The sequence below is a fragment of the Nannobrachium achirus genome (assembly GCF_963921795.1).
Source record: "Nannobrachium achirus genome assembly, chromosome: 7".
NCBI lineage: Eukaryota > Metazoa > Chordata > Actinopteri > Myctophiformes > Myctophidae > Nannobrachium > Nannobrachium achirus.
In genome coordinates, this window is record NC_137816.1 from 21,971,408 (window position 1) to 21,982,697 (window position 11,290).

At 45.7% G+C, this 11,290-nt stretch overlaps 1 protein-coding gene across 1 annotated transcript in view; it reads left to right on the forward strand.

Annotated features, from left to right (window-relative positions):
- fto (FTO alpha-ketoglutarate dependent dioxygenase) overlaps nt 1-9,976 on the forward strand; it is a gene marked incomplete at its 3' end in the record, with an annotated part of 101,708 nt that extends 91,732 nt beyond the window's left edge. The window contains exons 10-11 of the mRNA XM_080730117.1: nt 8,656-8,783; nt 9,895-9,976. Of these exons, the coding sequence (XP_080586243.1) occupies nt 8,656-8,783; nt 9,895-9,976 (210 nt within the window). The remainder of the gene's footprint in view (nt 1-8,655; nt 8,784-9,894) is intronic.
- Between the last annotated feature and the right edge of the window lie 1,314 nt (nt 9,977-11,290).

Here is an 11,290-nt window from a genome sequence, read left to right on the forward strand (position 1 = left end):
ACGTCTGTTTTCGCTATTTCTGAGAGATCTTTTGAGAATTTTCACCTACTGTATAAAATTACACACCACGTTAAAAGTTGTTAACTCTGAAAGTCAGTGTTAAATTAACGCTTAGGTTTTTTTTGTGATGATAAATTAACTCCAAACCACCAGCCATATTTTTGGGAATCCTCCTCGGCAGTGGCTGAGAGGTTTGGCTTCCCTTCCCTACCAACCTCATTCAGCATGGAACCAACTGTCTATTCTAAAACTATCATGGTTAAATCATCACTATGGACTATGGCTGCTACACACTCACATTCAGAGTGTTGAGTTAACACTCTCAGAGTGAAGGAAAAAAATCACACTGTCTGTGTACACCACTTAAACTCTTAAACTATACTTTGTTGACCGACGTACGTTTTGTTCCTCTACACCAAATATGAGCTCATCTGCAAGCTCACTACGGATCGCAGTGTGACGTGTTGCAAAGTTGTAGATTAGCATTTTCTTTGCAGAATGTTCATATATTTTAGGAAAATGTTACCCTGTTATGGCATGCCCAGAATAAGAATAATGTTAATGTGAAATTAATACCACTGTGTGGCCTGTAGATATAAAGACAACCGGGGTACTACTGAATCTTTTCACTTTTCATATATCAGGCTATGTTGCAGGGAACTTATCGGGCGCTCAGTGTACTGTAAAGATAAAAAAAGGTAAATTTCCTACGCCGGGTGGCACGTGTACCAAGGACAGAAGGAGCCAACGAGCTAAGGAGTGCTCTGGGTCCCCTGAAACTCTGGGTGTGAAGTCAGCGAAGGAAGGCGTTAAATGGGCTGTTAACAGCCTATGAGACACTTTGGCTGTCAGCTAGTAGCTCCAATTTATGGAGTGACAACCTTGCTGGGCAGACTATATTATTCTCTCTTTGTTTAAACTTTTCCTCAAACTTTCAAAACACATCCCTTTCTTAAATGCAATTTTGTGAGCTAGCGGGCATTGCAGTCCACACTCTAGAATTGAACCCATGATGATGTCACAAGTAGGTGCCAATGTAACGGGAGCACAAACTGGCGGTGCCAACAGGACACCCTCATTTTCTGTGTGTGACGCGTGTGCGGGTCACCTGCTGGCCTAGCAGTCCTGGCGCATACTAGGGGTGTCTTCAAAAATTTGACGAATCGACGCGTCGTTTTAAGCCCCCGGAATCGACGCCAATTGTTTGAGTCGAGCCGTCAAAAATATATTATTTTTTATCACACCGGTGCGGTATGAGAGCGCTGGACTGTCATGTTCTTCCTATTTAGTCCATACTTCCTACTGCTTGCAACTAGACTTAAAAATAAAACCAGTTCACGTGACTTGAAAGTTGCCTTGATCATATAACAAGGTGCTCTTATTTTGAAGTTAACCGATTTGAAAGGAAATGCGTCGACTTGTTGTTATTCTACTTGTTAAAGCTGACCAAGAAGCAGCAGCGCGATGCGCTTTCACTTTCACTCACTGCCGCTGACTCGCTGAGTGTGGCTCTGTGGTGGTGGTCTAAGGCAGAGGACTGCGGTGGAGTAGAGGACTTCTTAAAAAGTTTTAGATTATGACAATTTGCTTGCATTGTGATGCAGCCGTGTGCCGCTCTGCATCGACGCAGTGATTGTTACCGTTAGCCTACTTTGGTGTTGTTTTTCCTCCTGAAGGAACAGGGCTAAATCGTTAGCATGCTAGCGCTTTAGCCCTGTTCCTTTAGCCTTGGAGAGGCATACAATCATTACAACCAGGCAGTTTTCAAAGCAGAGAATCCACCAATCATAGTGGTTTACAACAGCTGTTGTACCGGTACTCTATCAATGCGTCGCGGTCGCGCCTCCTCTCCAGTCATTAAAGCACATCTTTTTTATTTTAATTTTAATTTTTATTTTTTTTACACAAACGATTCGTCGACGCGTCGGATTAACCCCCGCGACTCGAATCGACTTGATAAATCCTGAGTCGAAGACAGCCCTAGCGCATACCAACATAGGCTCTAATGCCTGACAGCGTGTCGCGGTTTCGAGTCCCAATCCCAACGACCTTTGCTGCATGTCACTCCCCTTCTCTCTCCCCTTTTCTTGTCTACTAAAGTACCATGCATAGTAATACATAAGGACCGCAAGAATACACAAGAAACGGAGGGGGAGAGTCATTTAATCCGGTTGCTCCGTAGGTCCGGACGTAATTGTTTGTCTCCGTAACCTTACGGACACCATTCAACCTGACGGATTAAAACTGATAAAAACGTACGTACGCTTGAACTACCCGGCCGTGGTGAACTTTTGTCAACCGTGGCAGTAGTGAGGACAATTACTTATAACAGCGGTTCTGAAACAAACTATATGTGTCCCAACAAGAAATATAATTTTAGCAAGAAACGGTAAAAAAAAGGAACGTCATTGCAACCAAGAAGACGTCATTCCTCACAGGAACGGCTGTGCATTGGCATGAGAATACATACACACAAACGCGCGCGCACACACTCACACCGCCTCTCATCCAAAAGCGAGATGGGTGCAGTGCACTGTGTTGTTATTATTACTCAGTCTGGGTGGTTAAATCTGTACCCTCGCGGAGTTGCATTTACCGCGATAATGTTGCGACTGACAGCAGCTACATAACCAGTCCAGACTGTTACAAAACATCACGTCGGTCGTCGGGTCAAGAAATTCTGTGGTTCTACATATTTTGGCTAAAAATGCTTCTGTTTTTACACGTGTGTGCTGTGCAGAAGATCCCCTCCATGTGGCGCGCGGCTCCAACGGGAGCAGAATTGGAGCGGAGAGTGGGTCGGCACGTACATAACGCATAGAGGAACTATGTATGTCTTCGTAACTACCGTACATACTGTCTCACCCAAAAACGTACACAAAATCAACCATACGTAACTATAAATGTCCCTTTACTGTACTGTCAACCAGTAAGACGCGCCCATTTTAACACATGGGCGTGTTCACATGGGCGCGTGCACGCATCCACCTAGCAGAAAAGCCCCCAAAAATACCTTAAAAGGATCCCTGACTAATACAACAAATATGCATTAATACATTATAATTGTCCTCTATAACTACAATGTAAAATTAAAAACACCTTAAATATTTTATTTCTTCTAGAAATAGCTAATCTTTCACTCAATAGGGGAAATGCCCGTTGCAAGTTGATAATGTCATAAAATCATGTGTCTATCCCTATGGAATTTGTGGCAGGCATGTGCAAAAAAAAAAAGAAAAAGACAGATACATTGATTTCATGCCCATATTAACCATAGGAAGTATTACGTTTGTTTTTATTTTCACATGCATGCCATGAATTCCATAGGGATAGACCACACATGGTTTTATGACATCATCAACTTGCGACAGGCATTTCCCCATTGAGTGAAAGATTAGCTATTTCTAGAAGAAATACAATATTTAAGGTGTTTTTAATCTTACATTGACAATTATAATATATTAAGGCATATTTGTCGTATTAGCCAGGGATCCCTTTAACACTTGAACGTGATAAGAATTACCGCGGTGCAGCGCCACGGCCCCGTTAGCAGCTATATCAGCTATATAGTGGGGCAATCAGCAATACCAACATGAATTTACCAAATGTAACCACAAAATAAACATTTCTCTTGTGAGGGCCAGGAAAATTGTTCTTAAATGGTCTAATTCTGAAATGATAAATTCACTAGTAGGGACATTTGACCCTCATGCACGAGTATAGTGACACACACACACACACACACACACACACACACACACACACACACACACACACACGCACACACACACTACAGAACATAGTGTACATTGAGTGTATCGTATTCGATGAATGTGACAGATATGTGTTGGTGTTTGGAGGTGTTAGTGAGCGGCCTCGGGCTGCGCCTCCAGCCAGGGCCGGCACAGGGGGACGCTGTCATCACCCCGCCCCCTCACACCGCCTCCAGAAACACCGCCTTATTTGTTTACCTGCCCTATATACCTCGACCAGTGCCGGAAATGTTTATACCGTTTTCCACTAGAATAAATAAATACATTGGATGGGGTTTCGGGCCTGGCGGTATGGAGCTGAGCCTTCCCTGTCCTCTGCCTCACCCTGGTTCACGAGGACATCGCTGGTCAGGATCACACAGGGGAGGCTGGGGACAGCTACTGTCAACCAGGGGTAAACATGGGGAGAGAGAGGGCGTTGGTTAGTGCTAACAGGGAGATGGAGATGAAGAGGCTGCAGCCTGGATGAGGCTGTTCCAGGCCTCAGGGTTCTGGTCAGTAAACAAAGCAGCAGGGAGTCCACAGAGCCCCGGGATCAGCCTGGGGCTAAAACTGAAGGCCTCACTCTGCACTAGGCCATCCGCATGCATCACGCACGTGCGCGCGCGCGCGCACACACACACACACACACACACACACACACACACACACACACACACACACACACACACACACACACACACACACACACACTTGCAGGCGTGGACACTCTTGCATACTCGGGCATGGACACGCAGATACCTGCACATGGACCCATTCAAACGGAGGCATAGACGCACATACATTATTTAAGAGATAGCACAAGCTTGCAAAAATGTATACCATGTACTGGAGACTTTATATCACAGACACCTTTTAGACTCACATGCTAGGAGAAGGGCACACATGATGTCGGCTTCACACTCACACGCACACATGTGCACGCACGCACGCACGCACGCGCGCACGCACGCACGCACGCACACACACACACACACACACACACACACACACACAGTCCACGCTGTGGCAGAGAGCTTGGACAGACACACAGCCATATCCTCCCTAGCTGCCTCTCACACCTTGCGGAGGAGAATCTCCTTCAAGGGACATTGGCTCTTGATTTTATGACACATCTGTTACGAGCAAGTTTGTACATTTAAGTCTGCAGAACACCGTTCAGCATGTCTCGATAATTCGGTGTTAATCATCATTTGTGGGACCTCAGGTAGTCTGATGTGTGACCACCACCATGTCCCCATGTACTGGACTTAATTGCTACAGGGATCACTAATGACTTGGTTTCTCTGAGCTCTGTGCACGTGTGTCGTCCCGGGGTCAGTGCCTTTTCTGAACAATGCTCATCAGTTACAATTTATAATGTAGGCATTTAGCAGACGCTTTTATCCAGAGTGACTTACAAAGAGCAAGATCGGAGTAAATGACAGTAATTGAACCCTCGTTCCACGGCTTGGAGCCAAGAGTCAAGAGGAATGTATGAAATTCACAGCAAAATATTTTAGGACATCTATAGGACACGATGTTCAGGGTGTCTTGGAGAAGGGAGACAGACAGCCAGTGTATAGCCGGCATCACACTATACAGTAGGATAATTTGGCCCTCGCGACAATCGCCGGTATGATGCCCAAATGATGCTGTAGTGTACAGCATCAATTAGGCATATAATCGGTTCCGAATCAATACGTAGTGTGAGGATTGGATCATACATATCACACATGCCTCATATTTGCAACTAAATCCTGTAGTGTGCAGTAGCCAATGAGAGCAAGCTGCAAGGAGCGTCTACTTGTCTATCATTCACCTTGTGAAAACATAAATCTGCTTTCGAATAGAAACAACCCCATTGAAATAGACATATCCGTTGCCACGCTGTATCCCTGCTTATCCGCCAGTGTTTACATGAAAAAACATTGGAAAAAGCCAGCTGCGCGCTATGGTAACACGTGGACACGTTCGCGCACATAGCAGACGATATGTGCGCAGATCATATGCCAGGCGGGTAGAGGAATCAAACAGCTACAAAATAAATAAAAAACGTGTGAAAAAATACCATTCTATGGCCATGCAGGCTGCTCACTTGTTTACAATGAAAGGCTATGAGAACGGAGCTGCGACTGGACGTCAGACCGGATATGGAAACCTAGATCCGGTCCAAACGGGAAATAAGACCGGATACAGTTAGGGGGCGGGCCTAAAGTCTCCGAAACGGCTATATACAGCGATCATACTTTTAATCGTTTCATAATGATTAAAGCTAATTAAATCTTCGGGCTCCTCGGGCATCGCAGAGAGGTACAGCGGGAAATCTCCGGTTTCGAAGGGGATCGCAGAGTATGAGTTAATCACATTAAATCACCTTACTGTTGAAATGTTCTAATATTATTTTTTCGTCTGTAGATCTTGTTTAGCTGGTCATTTTAAAGCTAGTTCTCAAGTATAGCAACCCAGTGCTATACAAATATGTCTGCTTCGCCTTGCCAGAGTTAATTTGATACTGTTACTGCAATACTTCATTGTTCATCAGACTATGTTCTGGGGCCAGCCTTGGAGAGAGCTAAAACACATTCAGAAGCAGGTTAGAGCAGTGTTTCTCAAATGGGGGTACGTGTACCCCTAGGGGTACGCGGAGGTACTGCAGGGGGTACTTGAGAAAATGCCCCTCAAAAAAAATAGAAAATAGAAGTATAAAATAAATCATGATAACATTATTCATAGTTATATAATTCATTACAATTGAATTAGGAGAAAAAGCATTTTCTGTTATGTTTAATGATGACACTTGGAGACACTTGATGTGCGCTTGATAGTTGCTAATCCAAATTCGGTACCAGGCAACTGGGATGTGTTTGAATGTAAGTTATTGATATGAAAACTGGACTGAAATATTATGGCCACAGTGTTGAAAATGAATCTGCTCAGGAGGCACCGTTTGAAACTCTCACTCCCTCACTCCCATTTTTTGTGATGTTATATTCTTGAAATGGGGGTTATCATAGCATGATATACCAATCGTTATGGTTTTAATTGCAGTTTTATAAGGACATTTTTGTTGTCGGGTAAAGGGGGTACTTGGATTTAGAAATCAGGGAAAGGGGGTACTCAAGCCAAAAAAGATTGAAAAACACTGGGTTAGAGTAACTTAACATTCACCTTCTTATTCTCCTCCCGTTGCCTTGCCTCAAATTGCTGACAAACAAAAAAAGAAAAATGCAGCAGGTACTGTACACCGAGATATGATATATTGTGGCTGTGATTGGGTGATGCACTTTCCCAAAGTTTCTTATCCCGTCAATCATTCCCTGGGGAAACGAGGGGCTTGATCCAAAGCGGAAGGTACAGCTTCCATAGGGCGTACAGCCCGGCCGCTACTCCCTCCCTGGTCACTGCAATCACCCGTGTCTCCTCCATCTTGCCTGCAATCTGTCAGGTGTCGCCACACGTTTTGACACATGTCCTGTGCAGTGTGGAGCAAGTGAGCATGATATTCTGTCTGAAAAATCACACACTCCTCTCTCCCTTTACAAACAGAGACACACACACACACACACTCATATGTGCGCATGCACACAGACAATCAAATCCTGTCCTCCCACGAATTAAGACAGACAGGTGGATTGTCGGGGAGGGATTAAGGAAAGATGGAGAGAGAGAGAGGGAGGGGAGAAGAAACAAGGACTCCTTACATTGTGGGTTTTTTCCTGCTTTTTATATATTTTTTTCCCTCTTTCTGAAAAGCGGGGCCTTGGCTGACTTGACTTGAGGAGGCGAGCGCCTGTTAATGGGGAGAAATGAAAGCGTCTGACGGCTGGATGTGACGGGAAGAGACTGCTCTTAACAAGGCGTCAGAGTCAGTCAGAGTTACAGATCCATCACTCTTCAAGAGGCAGAGAGGAGGAGGAATCGGAAGAGGGGTGGCGGGGGAGAGACATTTAAGGATATTCAGAGAGAGGAGAGAGTCAGTCTGCAGAGGGGAAGAGAGGAAAAAGAGAGCGACGGTGAAGGAGGCTGAAAGAGGGATTTGAGTGCGGTTGACAGCGCTGCATTTAATTTGGGCTGCCAGATTCCTTTTCATTTGACTCCCTCTCAACCAGCTTAGAGGTTCTTCCGAGGACTCGGAGGCGAAGGTTTTTGCTGGGATGTCTCAGATTAGTGCTGATGCGCCCGCGTCCCCACTCTAAGCCGGCCTGTAATTCATGTTCAACAGGGGGATACTCGCACATTACACCGCACTGTACCGGGACGTGATTAATTGACTCACACTCTTAATATTGGGTGTAATTTGCTCGTCCTCTGATGTGAAACTGACTTTATGCTAGTCTTATTGGATGTAGTCATCCCACGGATGTTCAAACTGGAGTACCGGCTCACAGGAGCTCGGTGTTTGAGCGGAGGTTAGGAGCTAAGGGAATTGTGGGAAACAATTCACACAATCCCGGGTCGTTCTGCTGCGATCTTGCACGATTTAGAAAATCTTGATGCTGGTGACAAAGTATACGTCCCAAGTTACCCATGTTTACAAAGGATAGGCCTGTGTCGGAGGAAAACAAAAGGAATAGTTGGAGTTGTGGATGTCTCTTCCAATATGGTGCCTTCTTAAAAAAGAATCCTTGTGTCCTTAATCTGGGCATGTCATAATAGGCGAACATTCAGCAAAAATTGTCCGATCTTGAACGATTTTAGGGTAAAAAGATCTGGTGTCAAGTTTCTCTCCTACAAGTTCTTCTACAAGTTCGAACCCCCTAACAAAATATATAGGGGTTTAAAGTGGTCAACATGTGGTAACTTCTCTCCAAATGTTAATCAACAGGCCTCCTGATGTAAAAGAAAAAGAAAAAGCAAGAACCATAACAGTGTCGATGTCGCTGTTTGCTTCCTGTTTCAGACCATGCTCTTCCTGTCTGCAGTGGAGGAGGAGGGGGGGCGAGCGGGGGAGGGCAGGAGGGAGATGGCAGAGACCCTCCTCAGTGCTCTCACCGACAGACAGCAGCGCAGACAGACGTGGAGAGACAGGTAAGGCAATTTGCCTCCCGCGATTCCCGCCCTGTCGCTCATGTTCACTATCAAACGGGTTCACTGACACGGTCTCACTGACAGACACGGTGACACAGGTAAGACAAGCACCCACCGTGGACCTGCATGCACCTCGGTACCAAGGCACCAACTCACTCACGCAGCAGGTGACGGGTTCATACATATCGCTGCCTGATCTTTACTGGCTGCCATTCCAGAAGCTACCTCCGACTATGCAAAATGGTGTTTTTTAAAAGCAAAGGCTTGCTAAAAGCTACAGTATAATCCACAGTGAGTTTTTTTTCCTATCCTTTGCCATGTCAGGTATTTTTTAGAGGTGTCATACTTTTTGGAAATGCTGCAGATCTTGCTCTTAAATTCAGCTCGAAGCTCTTTATATAGGTATAGGAAATTACACGGCAGTACCCTGGACTTGCTCCCACATTCTAGGAGTGTGTGTTTGAAAAACATATCTATAACTTTGACTCGCACGGCGTGATTTATCATGAAAGCGCTGACTTGGTGGATTCCACAGATAGGCCGGCCTGTGAGTTTGTTTGCTGTTGTTCCAACCAGGCCTGGCAGCTATCACTGCTATCACAACGACACGTGTGTCTGGGATAAGGCCTTTCACTTCCTTCCTCCCAGATAAGGAGACGGGGAGTGCAGAGCTCAGAACACCGGCCATTCGTTCAGATAACGAAAGGCCCTCACACACACTGGGCAATGTTATTTTAGCTGTTCCTTCTTTTCAGCCTCTCAACCCTCCAGCACATTGCCCATTACACAGACAGATGTAGCCCTGGCTCTGGCTGTACATACGTTTTCATGTGATGTGTCTACATCAATGGCTTTGACCTCAGAGGCAATAGCTTATAGAGCCAATAAGCCTCTTCCCACGAGCTGGTGTGGCATGGCGCCCCCTCATTTAAAAAATGATCCATTCTTGAGTCTTGACCCCCCCCCCTCCACCACACACACACTTTAGGCCAGACAAGACCCGGGCCCCCGTAGAAAGCCAAAGCGCCCGGGGCAGAATTCACAGACTACAAATTCCTACAAGCGGCGTTTCTTTGCGAAGGTATTGAGCTAACTTCCTCCGCCGTGACAGCCCTCACCCCGCGCTGCACCCCTCGGCGTGTTTTGAAGTGTCCCCCGGAGTTGACCCCCTCGGCTGTGCCCCGTCCAGATGAGCCTTGTAAACAGAGCGTTTCCACACACCTCGTCCGTGCCGCGTTGACGCCTGCCGTCCAACAGCTCTGATGTAGGGCCTCTGCTCTGAGAATGCATTCCCACCGCAGGTGCTGAAAGCTAGAAACCATCTAGAGAGAGCAACGCAGGGGCGTCAATTGGGTATGGCAGGAGTATGCAGTATGCAACTTTTAAATATAAATCTATGAATGTCTCTTTGTCTATCTGTGCTGGTTATGTTGTTAAATTACAGTAAAATAACTACAAATGCAACATTTAACAAAATGGTCAGTTTAACAAGGTATTATAATGATATTCTCCACACTTTTATTCTCCCCATCTTGACAAAATGGTATATTCCCAGGTTCTCTAGGTCAGCTGCACAGGTGCAACTCATGTGGCACGTTTACTAACACGCTAGGTTTAGCTGCACTTGAACAACCGTTCCAGGCTGCCATATCCAGCCCAAGAAACCGTAGAAACCTGTGTAAAAGACATTGTGAAAATAGCCGATCTACATGCTCACAACGCCTCGCAGCGCGAGGCGTTGTGAGCATGTAGATCTGCTATTTTCACAATAGAACCGTGTTATCCAAAATGTAATGCCTCTTTTCCATGAGGACTCCCGTCTTTGCCATACCCTAGCTTTTGATGAACCGACGCCACTGGAGCCACGACTCCTCCCACCCCCCACGCTGCCATCGCCCTGCCTGCTCCCGCTCCTCTGCAATGCAAGGTTGCCACCTACTAACCATGTCTGACCTCAGCCTAAGCCCGGCCCACCCTTAGATCTTGAGAACCAATAATGGCTAGGGCCAGGAGACAGGAAATTGACTTTGTTTGGCACCACATTTGAGTGAGTTTAGAGAAGGAAAAAGAAAAGAAAAGATGGGATTACCCTCAGCTGCTAGTAGCTTGGTTTGATGTAATATCTTGTAATTTGTATTTGAAGTTTGTTTGTGTTGTGTACATTTATTTTTTAACACTTGATCGTGACATTGACACACTATGGGCATCGGCCAATATTTGCCTCTATGTTATATTAGATATTGTCATTTTATTTTTTTTATTGTAAGCCATGTGTGTGCGAACCAAATCTGAAATAATAAATTGATGAAACGACATGATGTGCTCGGCCTTCATCAGCAGTGAGTTTAGTTTATCAGCGGAGGAATGATTAGATTGGGAGGAGGAGGGGGGGGGGGGGGGTCAAAGCATCCCACACGCAGGGCAGTAATGCGTTTGAACTCCGACTGCTCCCAATATCTCTTCTCTTCTTTATACACACACACACACACGCACACACACACACACAC